Raw genomic sequence first — 23,790 nt, 5'->3', positions numbered from 1 at the left:
ATCGAGCGGGTCGTGAGCACCCTCGCCGGAGTGCTCGCTGTGGCCGATGACTAGCACCTCCGTGACAGCGCTTTCGCCGCTCTTTGCGCGAGGAAGCGGCTCGTCGTAGACCACCACATGAGAGGGGAACGTGTCAAGCAAAGCTGTGTCGGAGTCGACCAACATCGGGTCGGTCGAGCCAACCGACTCCAAGTCAGCAGCAGGCTCGCTGGCGACGTGGAGTTGATCGAGGAGGCCCACGAGGCAGCCTTCGGGGCCATCGGTACCCGCGTTGGACGCGGGCTCGTCGGACAGGCTAATCTTGCCAGCAAGATCGGTGAGGCAGCTCGCTGCGTAGGCGATCTCCGCACTGTGTAGCGCCTCGGCGCAGACGCCGTCTGGCATGCCGGGCTGGCTGCGCTCGCCAGGAAGGAACAGGGTTCCCGTCCAGAACAGGTCTCCGGGAGACGGTGCACCTTGCCCCACAATGGGCACCAAATGTCGGGGGTTGGGTGCGACATATGCCAATGGATGGCTTATCATGGTGGGAGCGAGTAGAACGTCGTCAGTGCCGGGAAGCGGGATGAGGCGTAGACACGAACACCGGCGTACTTTACCCAGGTTCGGGGCTCTCCTAGGAGATAACACCCCTAGTCCTGCTCTGCGGGGTCTCCGCATGATCACTAAGGCGCAAGTGAGTACAATGGTGCTCCTTGAGCTATATGCTAGAGGTAGGAGAAGGCAAGGCTAGCTCTCTCCTTCCTCTATGGGCTGGTCTAGTTCTAACAGGTTGGGAACCCTTTGCATGGGTGCCCTGGGGGGTTTATATAGACCTACCCCCAGGGGTACAATGGTAATCCAGCGGAGCGTAGGGCCCGACTGTCAGTCACTTTGTCCGCCGGCTGCTGGGGCCCGCCGTTTGGGGGGCACCGCCGACTGGTCAAGTACGGGGCCGACAGGCCGCCTCCGCCGCTCTCGGGTCTTGTCGGCTGCTGATCACTGTAGCCATGACACTAATGACGCAGGCTTGGTCAGGGGATCGTGGCTACAGCTTCGCCGCCTGGCGGACGATTACTGTAGCCACTCTGTGTCTCGTCTGGTTAATGGCGCGTGGGACCCGAGGAAGGGGCGGGCCGACTGCTGCGGGCCGACTGCTGGGGGCCGACCTCCCTCGGGTCCGACTGGTGGGGCTCTAGCCGTCTTCCAGGCTCTCGCTGATTGATGGGGCCCGTCGTACTTGGGTCGTACCGACAGGCCATCGTGGGAGCAGGACCCCGCCTGCTTGTGGTGATGTCAGGAGTGGCGTGGCAACAGTGCCGCGCCGGGCGGAGATCTCCGCCGGTACGGTGCACTGTGGCCACGCCCGTCCCTGGATCGGGGGGAGGGGGATGGTCTATACTGTAGTCACTCCCTGTCTTGTCTTTCTTGATGAGGGCGCGGGCTTTGTTGGCGCCATGGGCCGACTGCTAGGGGCCGGCTTCTCTAGAAGCCGCCAACTAGGAGTCGGCTGGTCTTGAAGTCGGCCTCTGGAACTCGGCCGTCTACGGGCAGCCGACTATTCCTTCAGCCGACCACCAGAAGGCGGCATTTCATCTTGCTGCCTTGAGGGGCGCAGCCAGCCCCGATGTCTTGAAAGGTTCTGGGCCTCGGGTTAGCCTACCCGTGACCCATTACTCCGACACAGAGGGCACAAGGGTCTCGGGAATGATCGAAGAGTATCTTCAAAATCTTCTGGTGAAGTAGGCGATCATCTGTGGTAAGGGGCTCTCCGGGAGAAGTAGTTACGAGAACCTAGAGTCAGATTTAGTAAAATCATTTAACCCGAATAGAAGAGTGATCAGAGTCCCAGAGTATGGACGAGAAATAAAAGATCCTAATACCACCCAGTGGCGACGTGGGTCCGTAAGACACACAGCCATGTTAGTAAAAGTTTTTCAATGACTAGAGTCAACTTCGGCCAAGGAGTGTGGAAGGGGATTCCTACAGGCAGTCGACTCTGATACCAACTTGTGATGCCCCCGATTCAACCATACACTAATCATACATGCAAACGTGTACGATCAAGATCAGGGACTCACGGGAAGATATCATAACACAACTCTATAAATAAAATAAGTCATACAAGTATCATATTAAAAATCAAGGGCCTCGAGGGCTCGAATACATGAGCTCGATCATGGACGAGTCAGCGGAAGCAACAATATCTGAGTACAGACATAAGTTAGACAACTTTGCCTTAAGAAGGCTAGCACAAACTGGGATACAAATCGAAAGAGGCGCATGCCTCCTGCCTGGGATCCTCCTAAACTACTCTTGGTCGCCGTCAGCGGCCTGCACATAGTAGTAGGCACCTCCTGAGTAGTAGCAGTCGTCATCGACAGTGGCGTCTAGCTCCTGGACTCCATCGTCTGGTCGCAGCAATCGGGTATAGAAAGGGGGAAATGGAGAGCAAAGCAACCGTGAGTACTCATCTAAAGTACTCGCAAGCAAGGAGCTACACTACATATGCATGCATTGGTATCAAATGAAAAAGGGGTAGCATATGTGGACTGAACTGCAGAATGCCGAAATAAGAAGGGGATAGCTAGTCCTATCGAAGACTGCGCTTCTGGTAACCTCCATCTTGCAGCAGAAGAACATAATAGATGGTAAGTTCACCAAGTAGCATCGCATAGCATAATCCTACCCGATGATCCTCTCCTCGTCGCCCTGTGAGAGAGCGATCACCGGTTGTATCTGGCACTTGGAAGGGTGTGTTTTATTAAGTATCCGGTTCTAGTTGTCATAAGGTCAAGGTACAACTCCAAGTCATCATGTTACCGAAGATCACGCCTATTCGAATAGATTAACTTCCCTGCAGGGGTGCACCATATTTTCCAACACGCTCGATGCCCTTTGTCCGGACACACTTTCCTGGGTCATGCCCGGCCTCGGAAGATCAACACGTCGCAGCCCTACCTAGGCACAACAGAGAGGTCAACACGCCGGTCTAAATCCTATGGCGCAGGGGTCTGGGCCCATTGCACACCTGCATGTTGCGTACGCGGTCGGTGAGCAGACCTAGCCTCCCTTATACAAGAGCAGGCATTCCAGTCCAACTCGGCACGCGCCGCTCAATCGCTGACGTCACGAAGGCTTCGGCTGATACCACGACGTCGAGTGCCCATAACTGTTCCCGCGTAGTTGGTTAGTGCGTATAGGCCAGTAGCCAGACTCAGATCAAATACCCCAATCTCGTTAAGCGTGTTATTTTGAAATAACCGCGGACGCCGACCAGGGCCAGGCCCACCTCTCTCCTAGGTGGTCTCACCCTGCCTCATGTCGCTCCGCCACAAAGGTTCACTCAGAGGGCCGTCCGGACAAACGTCCTTTCGGACCCAATCCGTGAATCACTCGCGGGTACTCTACGAGCCGACCCGACTTTAGTCACCATAGGTATCATATAATACGTATATAAGTATACACCCGTGATCACCTCCCGAGTGATCACGGCCCGATAGTATAGCATGGCAGACGGACAAGAAAGCAGGGCCACTGATGATAAACTAGCATCCTATACTAAGCATTTAGGATTGCAAGTAAGGTATCAACAGTTGTAACAACAATGACTGGCTATGCATCAGAATATGATTAACGGAAAGCAGTAAATGCTACACTACTCTAATGCAAGCAGTAGAGAGAAGAGTAGGCGATATCTGGTGATCAGGGGGGCTTGCCTAGTTGCTCTGGCAAGAAAGAGGGGTCGTCAACAGCGTAGTCGATCGGGGCACCAGCAGCAGCTTCAACCTCGTAGTCTACCGGAGAGAAGAGGGGGAAGAAACAATGAATACAATGCAAACAGATGCATGACATGACAAGTAGAGATGCTAGGGGTGCCCTAACGCGGTATGAGGTGATACCGGTGAAGGGGGGAAACATCCGAGAAAGTATCCCCGGTGTTTCGCGTTTTCGGACAGATGAATTGGAGGGAAAAAGTTGCGTGTTAGCTATGCTAGGGATGCGTGGCGAACGAACGGGCTGCGTATCCGGATTCGTCTCGTCGTTCTCAGCAACTTTCATGTACAAAGTTTTTCCATCCAAGCTACGGTTTATTTTATATTAATTTTAAAAGATTTAAATCATTTTTAAGATTTATTTAATTATTTTAATTCAACATTATCCAAAACAGAGCTTGCTGACGTCAGCATGACATCAGCAGTCAACAGGGTTGACTGGTCAACCTGACCAGTGGGTCCCACTGGTCAGTGACATATTTTGATTAACCATTTATAATTAACCTAATCGGGATTAATTAGGGGTGGGCCCCACTGTCATTGGTTGATTAATTAACTAACAGTAGTTAGCTTAATTAGTTATTAGATTAATCTAATTATGATTAATTAGTTTAATAAATTGTTTAGTTTAATTAATCAAAATTAATTAAGTTAATTAATTATTTAATTAACTATTATTATTTAAAAAAAGCGTTCTGGAGGCGGAGCCCTCCTGTCATTGGCCCCAGGGAAGGCCTAGCGGGTTTGGGCGCGGGTAACGGGCGGGCGAACCCGCCCGAACGGTCACGAGCGAAGGGGCGCGCCAGGGCGCCAGTGCCGGTCACAGGAGATGGCCGCGGGGGGTGCGCGGCCGACGGCCACGGCTGGCCGGAGCAAGCGCGGCGGGGCGAGAGGACAGGGCGGCGCCGGCAGCGGTGGACGGCAGGGCCAGCGAGCGGAGGCCGCGGTCGGGCCGCAGCAGTGCGGCGGCAGGCGCGTGTGGGGGCGGACGGCAGCACGGGCAGGGGCCAGGGCGCGCGACAGGTTGCGGGGCTGCATCGGCGCGGGGCCGCAGTTGGCAGCGGCGGTGGGTACGAGCGACTAGAGAGAAGGCCGGAGGAGGTGCGGGCGGTTGAGGGCGCGGCAGCGGGCGGCTGCGAGCGCGGCGCGCCGGCGGCGACTGCGGGGCGGTGGCATGCGGCTTGGCACGGCAGCGGGCATTCGCAACGGCACGCCGGGCGGGGCGAGGCCGCGGTGAGCGCGCGCGAGCTCGGGCGCGGCAAGGCGGCATGCAACAGGGAAGGGGGAGAAGAGGAGAGGGAGGCCGTGGCCTCACCAGCAGTGTAGGGACTAGGCAACGGGAGGCGAGGAGGAGGTGCGGGGTCGAGGAGGTGTTCCGGCCGGGTCCGACGACGGCGCGAGGTGGCAGCGACGTTGATGGCGTCGAGCAGGCATCGGGCCACGAGGGAGAGGGCACGGGGCCGTGAGGAGGACGGCGACGAGGTGGCGGGGCGATGCTGGGGTTGGGCGCCAGCGGCGGAGCGCGAGGCGGCGCGGTCGCCGGTGTCCGCTGCCCCGATCTGGATAGGGGGGGAGTGGAGAGGGAGCGAGGGGATCACGGGGAGTGGGAAAAGTGGAGGTGGGGATAGGGTTACAGGAGAATGGGGGGGCTTTGTAGGTGGGGGTGGTTGGGCCAGTTCGGCTGGGCCAAGTTGGCCCAGTTGGCCGGGTGTTTCCTTTTTACTATTTTGTTTTACTTTTTGTTTTACTTATTTTTCTATTAGTAGTTTTCTATTTTATTCTCTATTTAATTTTGTTTTATAAAATACACAAACAATACCTAAATTAGTGTTTATAATATACTACTGCCACAATAATTCTTATCCCAAAATAAAAAATTTAATATTTTATAAAAATTGAAAGGCCCTTATTTGGTGGTTTTAACTACTGTTTTATTTATTATATAACCTTTAATTATATTATAAAGATGTGAATTCTCCACCATAATTACTTATGATTTAGTTGACTTGTTTAGAACATTTTAGTTTTAAATGTTTGAAAACTTCTAGTTTGACTTTATTTAAATTTGAATTTGAACGAGTTTTGAATCAACGCGAGATTATCAACAGTAATCGTGGTGAGGTGGCAACATTAGTCGAGGGTTACTGTAGCTTAATTATCCAAGCGTCACAGTATTGATCCTTCATGAGATCCTTCGCGAGATGCACCGGAAAAACAGGAGTGGAGTAGTATTCGAAATTGACTTTGAAAGTCTTGTTCCAAAGTCAAATTGCCATTTTTCTTAAACCTCTGGACAGTAGGGGAAGCCCCCATTGACCTTTAATTAATAAGAGAAAGTCACAGACACAAAATAGTAGTCTAGAAGAGTTACATTAGATATTTACATAGGGTTGGGGAGGGGGTAGGATAGTCTACAGAAGGTGAGTTGAGGAGGGGAGGGGCGGGACGGGCAGCAGCCGGCTGACCGAAGGGAAGGGAGGTGAGGAGGGGAAGGGCGGGACAACTGGATCCGCGCCGGCGCGATCAGCAGCCGCCGGCGGTGGCTGAATCACGTGGGAGGCTTGGTCGGCGAGAGGAGGCTATCGCGTCGAGAGAAAGGCCTCGCCGCGGCCTTCACAGGCGCGGCGGCACGAGGAAGGGAGGAGGCTCTTTTTGACAATATACGTACACCTATAAGAGGTCTTCTGTGTGAACTTGCCGTCTTCGAGTCTTTTTTTGCAGGTATATCTTCAAGTCATGGTCAAAAGCCATGTCGTACATCAGAGCTCCGCTACAGTACGTACCATGCATTTGCAAAGAACCAGTCTCACCTAATCATACAAGAATCAGACTAGGACATACCTAGGGACTGTTTGGAGTCCCTCAGCTGCTCCCGGAGCTAACGGAGTTTTAGTTCAAAACTGCGGAGTGAGTGAATCGGCACTCCCCAGATTCCTAAAATCCAGGGAGCTGGTGGACTGCCGAACAGCCCCCTAATAACTGTAAAACAGCCTAGAACAGTAATGTGAGCTCATCTCCAAACCAGACTTGATCAAAAGATGGCCGCCGAATGGTTAATCAGCGACCTAAGGCCAACTCCACCGCAAGACCCCAAACGGACGTCCGCTTCAACCGTTTTTTGTCCCTTTGAGGTGGCAATGGGGACTAAAATGGACACACATGTCCGGCTCTTGCTCGAGGCACCCAACGCGGCTGCTAACCCCAAACTGTCTGCCTCGCGTCCGCCTCGGCCACACGCCCATGAAGGAAATATGCCCTAGAGGCAATAATAAAGTTATTATTTATTTCCTTATATCATGATAAATGTTTATTATTCATGCTAGAATTATATTAACCGGAAACATAATACATGTGTGAATACATAGACAAACGGAGTGTCACTAGTATGCCTCTACTTGACTAGCTCGTTAATCAAAGATGGTTATGTTTCCTAACCATGAACAAAGAGTTGTTATTTGATTAACAGGATCACATCATTAGGTGAATGATCTGATTGACATGACCCATTCCATTAGCTTAGCACCCGATCGTTTACTATGTTGCTATTGCTTTCTTCATGACTTATACATGTTCCTATGACTATGAGATTATGCAACTCCCGTTTGCCGGAGGAACACTTTGTGTGCTACCAAACGTCACAACGTAAATGGGTGATTATAAAGGTGCTCTACAGGTGTCTCCAAAGGTACATGTTGGGTTGGCTTATTTCGAGATTAGGATTTGTCGCTCCGAATGTCGGAGAGGTATCTCTGGGCCCTCTCGGTAATACACATCACATAAGCCTTGCAAGCATTGCGACTAATAAAGTTAGTTGCAAGATGATGTATTACGGAACGAGTAAAGAGACTTGCCAGTAACAAGATTGAACTAGGTATTGAGATACCGACGATTGAATCTCGGGCAAGTAACATATCGATGACAAAGGGAACAATGTATGTTGTTATGCGGTCTGACTGATAAAGATCTTCGTAGAATATGTAGGAGCCAATATGAGCATCCAGGTTCCGCTATTGGTTATTGACCGGAGACGTGTCTCGGTCATGTCTACATTGTTCTCGAACCCGTAGGGTCCGCACGCTTAAGGTTTCGATGACAGTTATATTATGAGTTTATGAGTTTTGATGTACCGAAGTTAGTTCGGAGTCCCGGATGTGATCACGGACATGACGAGGAGTCTCAAAATGGTCGAGACATAAAGATTGATATATTGGACGGCTATATTCGGACACCGGAAGTGTTCCGGGTGATTTCGGAGAAAATCGGAGAGCCGGAGGGTTACCGGAACCCCCCGGGAGAAGTAATGGGCCATATGGGCCTTAGTGGAAAGAGAGAGGGGCAGCCATAGGTGGGCCGCGCGCCTCCTCCCCCCCCTGGTCCGAATTGGACTAGGAGAGGGGGGGCGGCGCCCCCCTTTCCCTCTCCCTCCCCACTTCTTTCCCCCTCCTAGTAGAAGTCCTACTCCTATTAGGAGGAGGACTCCTCCTTGGCGCGCCTATAGGGGCGGCCGGCCTCCTCCCCTTGCTCCTTTATATACGGGGGCAGGGGGCACCCCTAGACACACAAGTTGATCCACGAGTAAAGAGACTTGCCAGTAACGAGATTGAACTAGGTATTAAGATACCGACGATCGAATCTCGGGCAAGTAACATACCGATGACAAAGGGAACAACGTATGTTGTTATGCGGTCTGACCGATAGAGATCTTCGTAGAATATGTAGGAGCCAATATGAGCATCCAGGTTCCGCTATTGGTTATTGACCGGAGACGTGTCTCGGTCATGTCTACATTGTTCTCGAACCCGTAGGGTCCGCACGCTTAAAGTTTCGATGACAGTTATATTATGAGTTTATGAGTTTTGATGTACCGAAATTAGTTCAGAGTCCCGGATGTGATCATGGACATGACGAGGAGTCTCAAAATGGTCGAGACATAAAGATTGATATATTGGACGGCTATATTCGGACACCGGAAGTGTTCCGGGTGATTTCGAAGAAAACCGGAGAGCCGGAGGGTTACCGGAACCCCCCGGGAGAAGTAATGGGCCATATGGGCCTTAGTGGAAAGAGAGAGGGGCAGCCATAGGTGGGCCACGCGCCTCCTCCCCCTGGTCCAAATTGGACTAGGAGAGGGGGGGCGCCCCCCTTTCCCTCTCCCTCCCCACTTCTTTCCCCCTCCTAGTAGGAGTCCTACTCCTATTAGGAGGAGGACTCCTCCTTGGCGCGCCTATAGGGCCGGCCGGCCTCCTCCCCTTGCTCCTTTATATATGGGGGCAGGGGGCACCCCTAGACACACAAGTTGATCCACGTGATCATATTCTTAGCCGTGTGCGGTGCCCCCTTCCACCATAGTCCTCGATAATATTGTAGCGGTGCTTAGGCGAAGCCCTGCGACGGTAGTGCATCAAGATCGTCACCACGCCGTCGTGCTGACGGAACTCTTCCCCGACACTTTGCTGAATCGGAGTCCGGGGATCGTCATCGAGCTAAACGTGTGCTAGAACTCGGAGGTGCCGTAGTTTCGGTGCTTGATCGGTCGGACCGTGGAGACGTACGACTACATCAACCAAACGCTTCCGTTGTCGATCTACAAGGGTACGTAGATCACACTCTCCCCTCTCGTTGCTATGCATCACCATGATCTTGCGTGTGCGTAGGAATTTTTTTGAAATTACTACGAAACCCAACAATGGCATCCGAGCCTAGGTTTTATATGTTGATGTTATTTGCACGAGTAGAACACAAGTGAGTTGTGGGCGATATAAGTCATACTGCTTACCAGCATGTCATACTTTGGTTCGGCGGTATTGTTGGACGAAGCGGCCCGGACCGACATTACGCGTACGCTTACGCGAGACCGGTTCTCCCGACGTGCTTTGCACATAGGTGGCTTGCGGGTGACAGTTTCTCCAACTTTAGTTGAACCGAGTGTGGCTACGCCCGGTCCTTGCGAAGGTTAAAACAGCACCAACTTGACAAACTATCGTTGTGGTTTTGATGCGTAGGTAAGATTGGTTCTTGCTTAAGCCTGTAGCAGCCACGTAAAACTTGCAACAACAAAGTAGAGGACGTCTAACTTGTTTTTGCAGCGCATGTTGTGATGTGATATGGTCAAGACATGATGCTAAATTTTATTGTATGAGATGATCATGTTTTGTAACCGAGTTATCGGCAACTGGCAGGAGCCATATGGTTGTCGCTTTATTGTATGCAATGCAATCGCGCTGTAATGCTTTACTTTATCACTAAGCGTAGCGATAGTCGTGGAAGCATAAGATTGGCGAGACGACAACGATGCTACGATGGAGATCAAGGTGTCGCGCCGGTGACGATGGTGATCACGACGATGCTTCGAAGATGGAGATCACAAGCACAAGATGATGATGGCCATATCATATCACTTATATTGATTGCATGTGATGTTTATCTTTTATGCATCTTATCTTGCTTTGATTGACGGTAGCATTATAAGATGATCTCTCACTGATTATCAAGAAGTGTTCTCCCTGAGTATGCACCGTTGCGAAAGTTCTTCGTGCTGAGACACCACGTGATGATCGGGTGTGATAAGCTTTACATTCAAATACAACGGGTGCAAAACAGTTACACACACAGAATACTCAGGTTATACTTGACGAGCCAAGCATATACAGATATGGCCTCGGAACACGGAGACCGAAAGGTCGAGCGTGAATCATATAGTAGATATGATCAACATAATGATGTTCACCAATGAAACTACTCCATCTCACGTGATGATCGGACATGGTTTAGTTGATTTGGATCACGTAATCACTTAGAGGATTAGAGGGATGTCTATCTAAGTGGGAGTTCTTTAAGTAAATTAATTGAACCTAAATTTATCATGAAACTTAGTACCTGATAGTATCTTGCTTGTTTATGCTTGATTGTAGATAGATGGCTCGTGTTGTTGTTCCGTTGAATTTTAATGCGTTCCTTGAGAAAGCAAAGTTGAAAGATGATGGTAGCAATTACACGGAGTGGGTTCGTAACTTGAGGATTATCCTCATTGCTGCACAGAAGAATTACGTCCTGGAAGCACCGCTGGGTGCCAGGCCTGCTGCTGGAGCAACACCAGATGTTATGAACGCCTGGCAAAGCAAAGCTGATGACTACTCGATAGTTCAGTGTGCCATGCTTTACGGCTTAGAATCGGGACTTCAACGACGTTTTGAACGTCATGGAGCATATGAGATGTTCCAGGAGTTGAAGTTAATATTTCAAGCAAATGCCCGGATTGAGAGATATGAAGTCTCCAATAAGTTCTATAGCTGCAAGATGGAGGAGAACAGTTCTGTCAGTGAGCATATACTCAAAATGTCTGGGTATAATAATCACTTGATTCAATTGGGAGTTAATCTTCCAGATGATTGCGTCATTGACAGAATTCTCCAATCACGGCCACCAAGCTACAAGAGCTTCGTGATGAACTATAATATGCAAGGGATGAATAAGACTATTCTCGAGCTCTTCGCAATGCTGAAAGCTGCGGAGGTAGAAATCAAGAAGGAGCATCAAGTGTTGATGGTCAACAAGACCACTAGTTTCAAGAAAAAGGGCAAAGGGAAGAAGAAGGGGAACTTCAAAAAGAACAGCAAGCAAGTTGCTACTCAAGAGAAGAAACCCAAACCTGGACCTAAGCCTGAAACTGAGTGCTTCTACTGCAAGCAGACTGGTCACTGGAAGCGGAACTGCCCCAAGTATTTGGCGGATAAGAAGGATGGCAAGGTGAACAAAGGTATATGTAATATACATGTTATTGATGTGTACCTTACTAATGCTCGCAGTAGCACCTGGGTATTTGATACTGGTTCTGTTGCTAATATTTGCAAATCGAAACAGGGACTACGGATTAAGCGAAGATTGGCTAAGGACGAGGTGACGATGCGCGTGGGAAACGGTTCCAAAGTCGATGTGATCGCAGTCGGCACGCTACCTCTACATCTACCTTCGGGATTAATATTAGACCTAAATAATTGTTATTTGGTGCCAGCGTTAAGCATGAACATTATATCTGGATCTTGTTTGATGCGAGACGGTTATTCATTTAAATCTAAGAATAATGGTTGTTCTATTTATATGAGTAATATCTTTTATGGTCATGCACCCTTAAAGAGTGGTCTATTTTTGTTGAATCTCGATAGTAGTGACACACATATTCATAGTGTTGAAACCAAAAGATGCAGAGTTGATAATGATAGTGCAACTTATTTGTGGCACTGCCTTTTAGGTCATATCGGTATAAAGCGCATGAAGAAACTCCATACCGATGGACTTTTGGAACCACTTGATTATGAATCACTTGGTACTTGCGAACCGTGCCTCATGGGCAAGATGACTAAAACACCGTTCTCCAGTACTATGGAGAGAGCAACAGGTTTGTTAGAAATCATACATACAGATGTATGTGGTCCAAAGAATATTGAGGCTCGTGGCGGATATCGTTATTTTCTCACCTTCACAGATGACTTAAGCAGATATGGGTATATCTACTTAATGAAACATAAGTCTGAAACATTTGAAAAGTTCAAAGAATTTCAGAGTGAAGTTGAAAATCATCGTAACAAGAAAATAAAGTTTCTACGATCTGATCGTGGAGGAGAATATTTGAGTTACGAGTTTGGTGTACATTTGAAAAATTGTGGAATAGTTTCGCAACTCACGCCACCCGGAACACCACAGCGTAATGGTGTGTCCGAACGTCGTAATCGTACTTTACTAGATATGGTGCGATCTATGATGTCTCTTACTGATTTACCGCTATCGTTTTGGGGATACGCTCTACAGACGGCCGCATTCACGTTAAATAGGGCATCATCAAAATCCGTTGAGACGACGCCTTATGAACTGTGATTTGGCAAGAAACCAAAGTTGTCGTTTCTGAAAGTTTGGGGCTGCGATGCTTATGTGAAAAAGTTTCAACCTGATAAGCTCGAACCCAAATCGGAGAAATGTGTCTTCATAGGATATCCAAAGGAAACTATTGGATACACCTTCTATCACAGATCCGAGGGCAAGACTTTTGTTGCTAAATTCGGAAACTTTCTAGAGAAGGAGTTTCTCTCGAAAGAAGTGAGTGGGAGGAAAGTAGAACTTGACGAGGTAACTGTACCTGCTCCCTTATTGGAAAGTAGTGCATCACAGAAAACTGTTTCAGTGACACCTACACCAGTTAGTGAGGAAGCTAATGATGATGATCATGAAATTTCAGAACAAGATACTACTGAACCTCGTAGATCAACCAGAGTGAGATCCGCGCTAGAGTGGTACGGTAATCCTGTTCTGGAAGTCATGCTACTAGATCATGATGAACCTACGAACTATGAAGAAGCGATGGTGAGCCCAGATTCCGCAAAATGGCTTGAAGCCATGAAATCTGAGATGGGATCCATGTATGAGAACAAAGTATGGACTTTGGTTGACTTGCCCGATGATCGGCAAGCAATTGAGAATAATTGGATCTTCAAGAAGAAGACTGACGCTGACGGTAATATTACTGTCTACAAAGCTCGACTTGTCGCAAAAGGTTTTCGGCAAGTTCAAGGGATTGACTACGATGAGACCTTCTCACCCGTAGCGATGCTTAAGTCTGTCCGAATCATGTTAGCAATTGCCGCATTTTATGATTATGAAATTTGGCAGATGGATGTCAAAACTGCATTCCTGAATGGATTTCTGGAAGAAGAGTTGTATATGATGCAACCAGAAGGTTTTGTCGATCCAAAAGGGAGCTAACAAAGTGTGCAAGCTCCAGCGATCCATTTATGGACTGGTGCAAGCCTCTCGGAGTTGGAATAAACGCTTTGATAGTGTGATCAAAGCATTTGGTTTTATACAGACTTTTGGAGAAGTCTGTATTTACAAGTGAGTGGGAGCTCTGTAGCCTTTCTGATATTATATGTGGATGACATATTACTAATTGGAAATGATATAGAATTTCTGGATAGCATAAAGGGATACTTGAATAAGAGTTTTTCAATGAAAGACCTCGGTGAAGCTGCTTACATATTAGGCATTAAGATCTATAGAGATAGATCAAGACGCTTAATTGGACTTTCACAAAGCACATACCTTGACAAAGTTTTGAAGAAGTTCAAAATGGATCAAGCAAAGAAAGGGTTCTTTCCTGTGTTACAAGGTGTGAAGTTGAGTAAGACTTAATGCCCGACCACTGCAGAAGATAGAGAGAAAATGAAAGATGTTCCCTATGCTTCAGCCATAGGCTCTATCATGTATGCAATGCTGTGTACCAGACCTGATGTGTGCCTTGCTATAAGTCTAGCAGGGAGGTACCAAAGTGATCCAGGAGTGGATCACCGGACAGCGGTCAAGAACATCCTGAAATACCTGAAAAGGACTAAGGATATGTTTCTCATATATGGAGGTGACAAAGAGCTCATCGTAAAAGGTTACGTTGATGCAAGCTTTGACACTGATCTGGACGATTCTAAATCACAAACCAGATACGTGTTTACATTAAACGGTGGAGCTATCAGTTGGTGCAGTTCTAAACAAAGCATTGTAGCGGGATCTACATGTGAAGCGGAGTACATAGCTGCTTCGGAAGCAGCAAATGAAGGAGTCTGGATGAAGGAGTTCATATCCGATCTAGGTGTCATACCTAGTGCATCGGGTCCAATGAAAATCTTTTGTGACAATACTGGTGCAATTGCCTTGGCAAAGGAATCCAGATTTCACAAGAAAACCAAGCACATCAAGAGACGCTTCAATTCCATCCGGGATCTAGTCCAGGTGGGAGACATAGAGATTTGCAAGATACATACGGATCTGAATGATGCAGACCCGTTGACTAAGCCTCTTCCACGAGCAAAACATGATCAGCACCAAGGCTCCATGGGTGTTAGAATCATTACTGTGTAATCTAGATTATTGACTCTAGTGCAAGTGGGAGACTGAAGGAAATATGCCCTAGAGGCAATAATAAAGTTATTATTTATTTCCTTATATCATGATAAATGTTTATTATTCATGCTAGAATTATATTAACCGGAAACATAATACATGTGTGAATACATAGACAAACAGAGTGTCACTAGTATGCCTCTACTTGACTAGCTCGTTAATCAAAGATGGTTATGTTTCCTAACCATAAACAAAGAGTTGTTATTTGATTAACGGGATCACATCATTAGGTGAATGATCTGATTGACATGACCCATTCCATTAGCTTAGCACCCGATCGTTTAGTATGTTGCTATTGCTTTCTTCATGACTTATACATGTTCCTATGACTATGAGATTATGCAACTCTCGTTTGCCGGAGAAACACTTTGTGTGCTACCAAACGTCACAACGTAAATGGGTGATTATAAAGGTGCTCTACAGGTGTCTCCAAAGGTACATGTTGGGTTGGCGTATTTCGAGATTAGGATTTGTCGCTCCAATTGTCGGAGAGGTATCTCTGGGCCCTCTCGATAATGCACATCACATAAGCCTTGCAAGCATTGCAACTAATGAGTTAATTGCGAGATGATGTATTACGAAACGAGTAAAGAGACTTGCCGGTAACGAGATTGAACTAGGTATTAAGATACCGACGATCGAATCTCGGGCAAGTAACATACCGATGACAAAGGGAACAACGTATGTTGTTATGCGGTCTGACCGATAGAGATCTTCGTAGAATATGTAGGAGCCAATATGAGCATCCAGGTTCCGCTATTGGTTATTGACCGGAGACGTGTCTCGGTCATGTCTACATTGTTCTCGAACCCGTAGGGTCCGCACGCTTAAAGTTTCGATGACAGTTATATTATGAGTTTATGAGTTTCGATGTACCGAAATTAGTTCAGAGTCCCGGATGTGATCATGGACATGACGAGGAGTCTCAAAATGATCGAGACATAAAGATTGATATATTGGACGGCTATATTCGGACACCGGAAGTGTTCCGGGTGATTTCGAAGAAAACCGGAGAGCCGGAGGGTTACCGGAACCCCCCGGGAGAAGTAATGGGCCATATGGGCCTTAGTGGAAAGAGAGAGGGGCAGCCATAGGTGGGCCACGCGCCTCCTCCCCCTGGTCCAAATTGGACTAGGAGAGGGGGGGGCGCCCCCCTTTCCCTCTCCCTCCCCACTTCTTTCCCCCTCCTAGTAGGAGTCCTACTCCTATTAGGAGGAGGACTCCTCCTTGGCGCGCCTATAGGGCCGGCCGGCCTCCTCCCCTTGCTCCTTTATATATGGGGGCAGGGGGCACCCCTAGACACACAAGTTGATCCACGTGATCATATTCTTAGCCGTGTGCGGTGCCCCCTTCCACCATAGTCCTCGATAATATTGTAGCGGTGCTTAGGCGAAGCCCTGCGACGGTAGTGCATCAAGATCGTCACCACGCCGTCGTGCTGACGGAACTCTTCCCCGACACTTTGCTGAATCGGAGTCCGGGGATCGTCATCGAGCTAAACGTGTGCTAGAACTCGGAGGTGCCGTAGTTTCGGTGCTTGATCGGTCGGACCGTGGAGACGTACGACTACATCAACCAAACGCTTCCGTTGTCGATCTACAAGGGTACGTAGATCACACTCTCCCCTCTCGTTGCTATGCATCACCATGATCTTGCGTGTGCGTAGGAATTTTTTTGAAATTACTACGAAACACAGCAGCCCACGCATGCGCCTTCCCGCCCGCGAGCTCATGCTCTCGCCACGCCGGTGCAATGGACGAGGCTGTGACGAGCCGCGCCCCGCCGTGGTCGTCCCGCAGCGCCGTGCCCGCGCCCTGGCAGCCCCGCCGTGGCCGAGCTCGCATCCCGCGTCGCCTCCCACCGCCGCGCTCGTAGCAAGCGCCGGCCTACGCGCGCGCCCTGGCCGCCCGCCGTGGCCGTGCGCGCCGCAGCGCCGGCCCGAGCCTCCGCGCCTCGCGCCCGCCACACGCCCGCGCGCGCCCTGGCAACAGCCCCGCTCGCCGGCACGCCCGCTCCAGCCGCCCACCCCCCGCGCGCATGCCGTGCTCGCGCCCTCTGCCCTCCGCCTCGCGCGCTTGCGCTCCGCTCCGCCCCGCCCGCGTGGTCGCGCCGTAGCCGCACGCCGCGCCGGCCGCGCAGCCGCAGCAGCTCCGCCCCGCCCGCGCTGGCCGGGCCGCCGCTCGCGCACAGCTCGCCCGCACGCCGCGCCAGCCGGCAGTAGCGCGCGCTCCGCCCTGCCTCGCCGCGAGCTCCGCGCTCCGTCCCGCCTCGCATGCTCCACCGCAGCAGCTCCGCCCCGCCCTCGCGCTCGGGCACGCCGCGCCGGCCGCTCGCGCGCACGCCGCGCCGGCCGACAGCAGCGCACGCTCCGCCCCGCCTCGCCTACGCCGCTCCCCACTCGGGCCGACGCGCTCCGCTCCGACCTCACATGCTCGCCGTCGCATGCAGATGTGCGTGGGTACGTCGGAGAGAGAGAAAAAGGAAGAGAGAGAGAGAGAGTGGTGGGGGTGGGTGGGTGACAAGTGGGGTCACCCCGGACGGGCGCGGACGGAGAGGGTGCAGAACGCGTCCGGTTCTGTCCGCTTTGGCCCCAAATCCAGCCCAAGTTTGGTCTGGAAATAGGGTCAGACGGACATAAAACGGACAAGATGGGTCTAGTTCATTGCGCGTTGGGTCGTGTGGTTTGTCCATTTTACCCCAAACGGACAGAGCCGGACAAAATGGGGTCTTGTGGTGGAGTTGGCCTGAGAATGGCAGACGAAAACCATCACCATCACGCAGCAACCGCGTGCAGCACATTTGCACCGCATATTATACCGGTATCCCATCATCGCAGCGGCTGCCTTTCTTGGCCTTGTTCAAAGTCCGCACGCACGAGGCCACCAACCCAACCTTTGTGCCAAGTCCAGTCCGGCGGTCAACACAACCATCCCAGTCACAGTCCACACCAATCCCCAGTTCCCCACCCACCCTGCGTGCAGTCCACTGCCTATTTAAATCCTTCCCTCTCCTCCATTCCCATCCAAGAAGAGCATCCCGACCTCCTACTCCAACGAGCTCTTCTCTCTCACGGCTGCTCCACAATTTCATCAGTCAGTCGCCACATCAAAAGTCCAGCTGACACAGTAAAGACCACCGGTCTGTACTCTGTACTCGAGCCCTTCTCTCTCGCAACAGCTCCATCGAGACTTCAAGATACAGTGTTGATCAAACCAATGGCCGCCAACGGCAGCGATGGTATTTGCGTGGCCCAGCCACGGAGTGCTGACCCGCTCAACTGGGGGAAGGTGGCAGAGGAGCTGTCAGGGAGCCATCTGGACGCCGTCAAGCGGATGGTGGAGGAGTACCGCAGGCCGGTGGTGGTTATGAAGGGCGCCAGCTTGACCATCGCCCAGGTCGCGGCGGTGGCCGCGGCCGACGGTGCCAGGGTGAAGCTCAACGAGTCCGCCCGCGGCCGCGTCAAGGAGAGCAGCGAATGGGTCATGACCAGCATGGCGAACGGCACCGACAGCTATGGCGTCACCACCGGCTTCGGCGCCACCTCCCATCGGAGGACCAAGGAGGGCGGTGCTCTGCAGAGGGAGCTCATCCGGTTCCTTAACGCCGGGGCGTTCGGCACCGGCAGCGATGGTCACGTGCTGCCAGCGGCCACCACGCGCGCGGCGATGCTTGTCCGCGTCAACACCCTGCTCCAAGGGTACTCCGGCATCCGCTTCGAGATTCTCGAGACCATCACCACACTGCTCAACGCCAACGTTACACCGTGCCTGCCTCTCCGGGGCACCATCACCGCTTCCGGCGATCTCGTCCCGCTCTCCTACATCGCGGGACTTGTCACCGGCCGCCCAAATGCCGTGGCTGTGGCTCCCGATGGCACCAAGGTTAATGCCGCTGAAGCATTTAAGATTGCGGGCATCCAGCATGGCTTCTTTGAGCTGCAACCCAAGGAAGGCCTTGCTATGGTTAATGGCACGGCGGTGGGCTCTGGACTCGCGTCCATTGTTCTCTTTGAAGCGAATGTCCTTGGTGTGCTTGCTGAAGTTTTGTCAGCCGTGTTCTGCGAAGTGATGAACGGCAAGCCAGAGTACACTGACCATCTGACACACAAGCTGAAGCACCACCCTGGACAGATCGAGGCCGCGGCAATCATGGAGCACATCCTGGAGGGCAGCTCCTACATGATGCTCGCAAAGAAGCTTGGTGAGCTCGACCCATTGATGAAGCCAAAGCAAGACAGATATGCTCTCCGCACATCGCCGCAATGGCTTGGGCCACAAATTGAGGTCATCCGTGCAGCGACGAAGTCGATCGAGCGCGAGATCAACTCCGTCAATGACAACCCACTCATTGACGTATCTCGTGGAAAGGCAATCCACGGTGGCAACTTCCAAGGCACACCCATCGGTGTGTCGATGGACAACACGAGGCTTGCCGTTGCTGCGATCGGCAAGCTCATGTTTGCCCAGTTCTCGGAGCTAGTGAATGACTTCTATAACAATGGTTTGCCCTCCAACCTCTCAGGTGGCCGCAACCCAAGCCTGGACTATGGCTTCAAGGGTGCCGAGATTGCCATGGCTTCATACTGCTCGGAGCTCCAATTCTTGGGCAACCCTGTGACCAACCATGTCCAGAGTGCGGAGCAACACAACCAAGACGTTAACTCCCTCGGATTAATCTCGGCTCGGAAGACTGCCGAGGCCATCGACATTCTGAAGCTCATGTCCTCTACATTTTTGGTTGCGCTGTGCCAAGCCATCGACCTGCGCCACCTCGAGGAGAATGTCAAGAACGCCGTCAAGAATTGTGTCACAAGAGTGGCCAGGAAGACCCTGATCACAAATGACATGGGTGGCCTCCACAACGCACGTTTTTGTGAGAAGGACCTGCTCCAAACAATTGACCGCGAGGCGGTGTTTGCATACGCGGACGACCCTTGCAGCGCCAACTACCCTCTCATGAAGAAGATGCGCGCGGTGCTGGTGGAGCACGCCCTGGCCAACGGTGAGGCTGAGCGCAATGTGGAGACCTCGGTGTTTGCCAAGGTTGCCAAATTTGAGCAGGAGCTCTGCGCGACACTGCCTCAGGAGGTTGAGGCTGCTAGAGGTGCAGTGGAGAATGGCACTGCTGCAGAACCGAACCGTATCACTGACTGCCGATCATACCCACTGTACCGGTTCGTGCGCGAGGAGCTGGGAACGGTGTACTTGACCGGAGAGAAGACGCGGTCACCTGGGGAGGAGGTGGACAAGGTGTTTATTGCCATGAACCAGGGTAAGCACATCGACGCGCTGTTGGAATGCCTCAAGGAGTGGAACGGCGAGCCTTTGCCTATCTGCTAATCAAGGAGATGAAGAGAAGATATGCTGTGCTTCAGAACTCTGAAAGGCACCACAATTTCTAAAGTGATAATACTGTTGTTTGATTTCATTTTTTTGCTCTCCGAATACTTGTAGCGCCATGCAGAAACTAGAGCCTGTGCTGATGTAAGCAAAAGGGCACAAATTTTCATGACAAATGTTGATGTTCTTGAAAAGTGTCGAAAGAAGCCAGTCTACTACTGAATCAGCACGTTGAAACTAATGGATCGGAAATTCAGGATGACATGATGTGAAGGAAGATATGCTGATACTCACATCTGTCACACTGTCATTTTCTCCAAGTCCAGGTATAACCTCTTCATAGTCCGCCATGTGCGAGCATAACCAGATAGCTGCTACTAACCTGAGGAAAACAAGAACTAACCACCAAAAATGTGTCAGAAACATTAATTGGGATGAACTGAAGGAAAGATAGGTTGATGACTTTGAAGGATAAGTTGAGAAGTGTTTTCTCGCTATCTTCTGTTCGATCGTAAGTGCTGAAGAACTTGAGAAGTTTCCGCTTAAGGTATCTGACAAAGAAGCAGATTAAGTCAGTGAGATGGAAGGCATTCGGCCACAATACTTGGCTGGAATTGCAGAAAACCAAACATATCAAAAACCTCTCAGTTAATACGGGGATCAATCTGCATTTTTTCTTCCAGCTCTTTACTTTCTTTATCAACTCCTTAAATGCCTGAAACAATCCGTGAGTTAAAGTATCGCATTTGGTAACCATTCCATACAGCTCTGTAAGGCGATACCGTCGGTTACAAAAGTGCTTACATACACTATTGATACTAAATAACAAGATATTGACAAACATAACTAGGGTAACAAATCGCCTGAAAAACTTCAGTTATTAACAATCTAGGAGTACTATAAAATAGTTAAAGAGTATGAATACTTAGTAACAGAATGTTAAGATGGCTACATCATGAGAAGCGGCAGGTCTGAAGCATTTCAGTGTTCAATGAAGCATAGAATTATACTCTTGCGGTTTACATTGTCACACTAGTATCCCTTACAAATAAACTTAAGGTGCATTTTTGTTAAGTTGGGTTTCAGGTTGTAATATTATAATAAGCTTCAGACTTGAGTTTGCGTCAACAGGGCGTAAACTGCAATGCCATGTCACTACTGCTAAGCAATTGTGCATCTCCTTCAAATGATACAACAATGATGGTTAGACAGCTGAATCCATTTTGACATGTACAGTAACTTGAAGAGAATTGTCCCTTACGAATATGTTTATCCAAGAAAAAACACAATTGTGGAAAAAGTCAGGAACTTACTTTGTGGCTACTAGAAAATTCAGAGAAACGTGCATGTTCCTCGTCAGCCACCTCTTCAATAGCTGCAAGGAGGCATTCTTCCTCATTTGTGTCTTGCCTATCAAGAACTTGCTCCTGTCGTACATCGGCATAAACAAAGATAGTTAGATCAGGGAGCATGCATCCTATAGTGTACTAACGAATAGGGAGAAGGACAATTTCAAGGTAGGAAATTATGAAGCTCCTGTAGAAACACTCCCCGTCAATTTTCACTGGCCTAAAGTCTGAGTAGAGACCACGAAAGTCCAACGCATTCACAGGATCTACTCTTTCATGTAAATGAATTGCACGAATCTGTTCAGCACAATAATCAAGGGAGCCCTCGAAATAAATTGCCTGCACTGCGCAGGCAGATAAGAGGATTCAGTTTATGCTGATTAGAACTAGGAAATAACAGATCTAAAGCCTGATGGAAATTTTGTTGTGCAGCAACAGATCTAAAACGTGATCCAGATTTTGTTTTGCTTCTGCTTTTCTCGTTTGCACGTTCTCCGGAATTGGTTGGAACTACTAATAAATGTAAGAAACCTTCATTGACATTGATTGGCTGTTGTTGAGTAAAAAAATAGAGAAATATGTGCAATGTTTCATACACTCAAGGGTATAAGGTCTATTGTTCCATCACATTGCAAAGTTAACATACTATTAAGCATTCAGACAAGAAAGTAAGAAGCATATTCCACGAAATCATATTCCACGCCTGTGGTTAAGATCCATATATAACTTGCCAAACTTATAAGTAATTGTACAGACTAAAACATCACAGCCAGGATTTAAGAATACAAAATAGGGGAATGAGAGATGGAGTTTTTGAAGAATCTAATAATAGTATCACACAACTGATGCTGCAAAATCCAAAACATCTTACTTTAGCAACTGTTTACAAGAATCATGTTGTGAGGCTTCCAAGACGGTTTCAGGTACCAACCAACCAAACATCACAGCTTTTAGACCAAAATCAGAGTAAGTGGTCAGTGAATTTAATTATTTATTTTGTGGGCGGTGGTCAGTGATTTTGCATGTGAATGACCAATGATCTACGGGAATCATGTCCAGGTAAGCAACCCTGAATAATCATATGAATTAACTATGCCTATAACACCATCCATTTACATTAAAACCTCTTACCTTTGGCTTTAGGACCTCTAACTAAAATTTCACAGGAGCACTGATCAAGATATGCATGCCTAAAACAAAGACATGTTCCCAGTGTTTTCCAACGCTGTACACTGCGATGAATATGCTACCACACGATATAAGAATGAATGGATACAGGCACCAGCACCCAAATCTTAAACATATTCGAGTTTTTGACTAATCACAGAGAGGTTGTTCACTTGCCTCCATATTCCAAGATGACAAGAAGAGCACGTAGTAATAATCAGGATTTGCCTAATCTGCGCGTATAATAAAACCAGATTGGCCCCAACATTCGCCCAAAAGTTTCATCCCTTTTACCAACATTCCACACGAACTCTGAGGTCACAAATTCCACATCCCGAACACAAAAATTGGCACAAGAATGCACAAAGAAGAGCAAAGAATCAGTGTAATCAAGAAACACGAGATTCAGGCTATACCTTGTTCTTGCTGAAGCTGATTATCTTGCTCAAGAACGTCTTCTTGGCCTTCGGCAATCCAGCCTATTCGACAGAAACCAAGAATCGCTAAGTCGAGATCGGATATCTGCAAAGAAAACACAGCAGATCGCGACATATCAAGCGCAAGAGACGCTCCATCACCTGCTCCTGGCGTGCGCAGCAGCGGAACTCGATCCTCCGGCTTCGAAGATTCGGCCCTCGGCCTGCCCATCGACGGGCGGAGCAGGGGGGCGTGATGGCGAGGAGACTCCGGAGCCGCCCTCCCTCGCCACGGAGCTCGATTTCCCAGCTTTGCGGGTTCCGCCCCCGGCCTGCTCATCAACGGGCGGAGGAGAGTGAGGCGGTGGCGACGAGACACCTGAGCCGCCCTGCGCTGCCCCACAGCTCGGCGCCGCAGTAGGGGAGGCGGCGTTGGTGTCCTCGCGTTGCCCGTGCACACGGGCCGGTTCTTGCTTGCCAACTAGGGGTTGGGGCGCGCCATTGCGCGCGTCTTGAGGCGTTCATCTGCGGTGCAAGGTTTGCTGCCGCCCATTGAGCTAGCTCGTTTGGTCCACATTATGACATTCACTCATTTGCTCATGGACATGAGCATTCCTAGTAATGCTATTCATATGTATCAATAAGTGAGATGGATAAGCCTAGAAATAGTAAGATTATACGAGCTGGTGTCCACAAAGTGATTGTACTTGTGTGTGGATTGATATTTGCTGGAAAGCAAGAATGTATATAAACACAGAGGCAGCAGAGAAATTATGAGCTCAGATCCATTATACACCCATTACAGTTTGTACAAAAGTAGTGTAGC

At 49.7% G+C, this 23,790-nt stretch overlaps 2 protein-coding genes across 5 annotated transcripts; one reads left to right on the top strand and one right to left on the bottom strand.

Annotated features, from left to right (window-relative positions):
• Positions 1-2,327: 2,327 nt before the first annotated feature.
• LOC125536723 lies at positions 2,328-23,649 on the bottom strand. 4 transcript variants are annotated; one of them, XR_007295206.1, is made up of 6 exons: positions 23,127-23,649; positions 22,965-23,027; positions 21,346-21,459; positions 20,674-20,747; positions 20,327-20,583; positions 5,639-7,008 (listed from the first exon to the last, which is right to left on the bottom strand). XR_007295206.1 is itself a non-coding variant. In XM_048699966.1 (4 exons), the coding sequence occupies exons 1-3, from the start codon at positions 21,502-21,504 to the stop codon at positions 20,370-20,372; spliced, it is 447 nt and encodes a 148-aa protein (XP_048555923.1). In that variant the 5' UTR covers positions 21,505-21,522; the 3' UTR covers positions 2,328-2,387; positions 20,327-20,369. The 4 variants fall into 4 exon arrangements, 3 of the variants coding, with proteins under 3 accessions (XP_048555923.1, XP_048555924.1, XP_048555922.1); XM_048699966.1 differs by lacking the exons at positions 5,639-7,008; positions 22,965-23,027; positions 23,127-23,649 and adding an exon at positions 2,328-2,387 and having other exon boundaries at positions 21,346-21,522; XM_048699967.1 differs by lacking the exons at positions 5,639-7,008; positions 22,965-23,027; positions 23,127-23,649 and adding an exon at positions 3,718-3,773 and having other exon boundaries at positions 21,346-21,522.
• LOC125536720 (phenylalanine ammonia-lyase-like) lies at positions 17,666-20,255 on the top strand. The gene has a single exon (XM_048699960.1). It carries the CDS (start codon positions 17,909-17,911, stop codon positions 20,030-20,032), a length of 2,124 nt encoding a protein of 707 aa, XP_048555917.1. The 5' UTR covers positions 17,666-17,908; the 3' UTR covers positions 20,033-20,255.
• Positions 23,650-23,790: the final 141 nt, after the last annotated feature.

Source organism: Triticum urartu, chromosome 2, assembly GCF_003073215.2.
Source record: "Triticum urartu cultivar G1812 chromosome 2, Tu2.1, whole genome shotgun sequence".
Classification (NCBI taxonomy): domain Eukaryota; kingdom Viridiplantae; phylum Streptophyta; class Magnoliopsida; order Poales; family Poaceae; genus Triticum; species Triticum urartu.
Note: the sequence above shows the minus strand (reverse complement) of the source record. Positions and strands in the feature narration are given on the sequence as shown.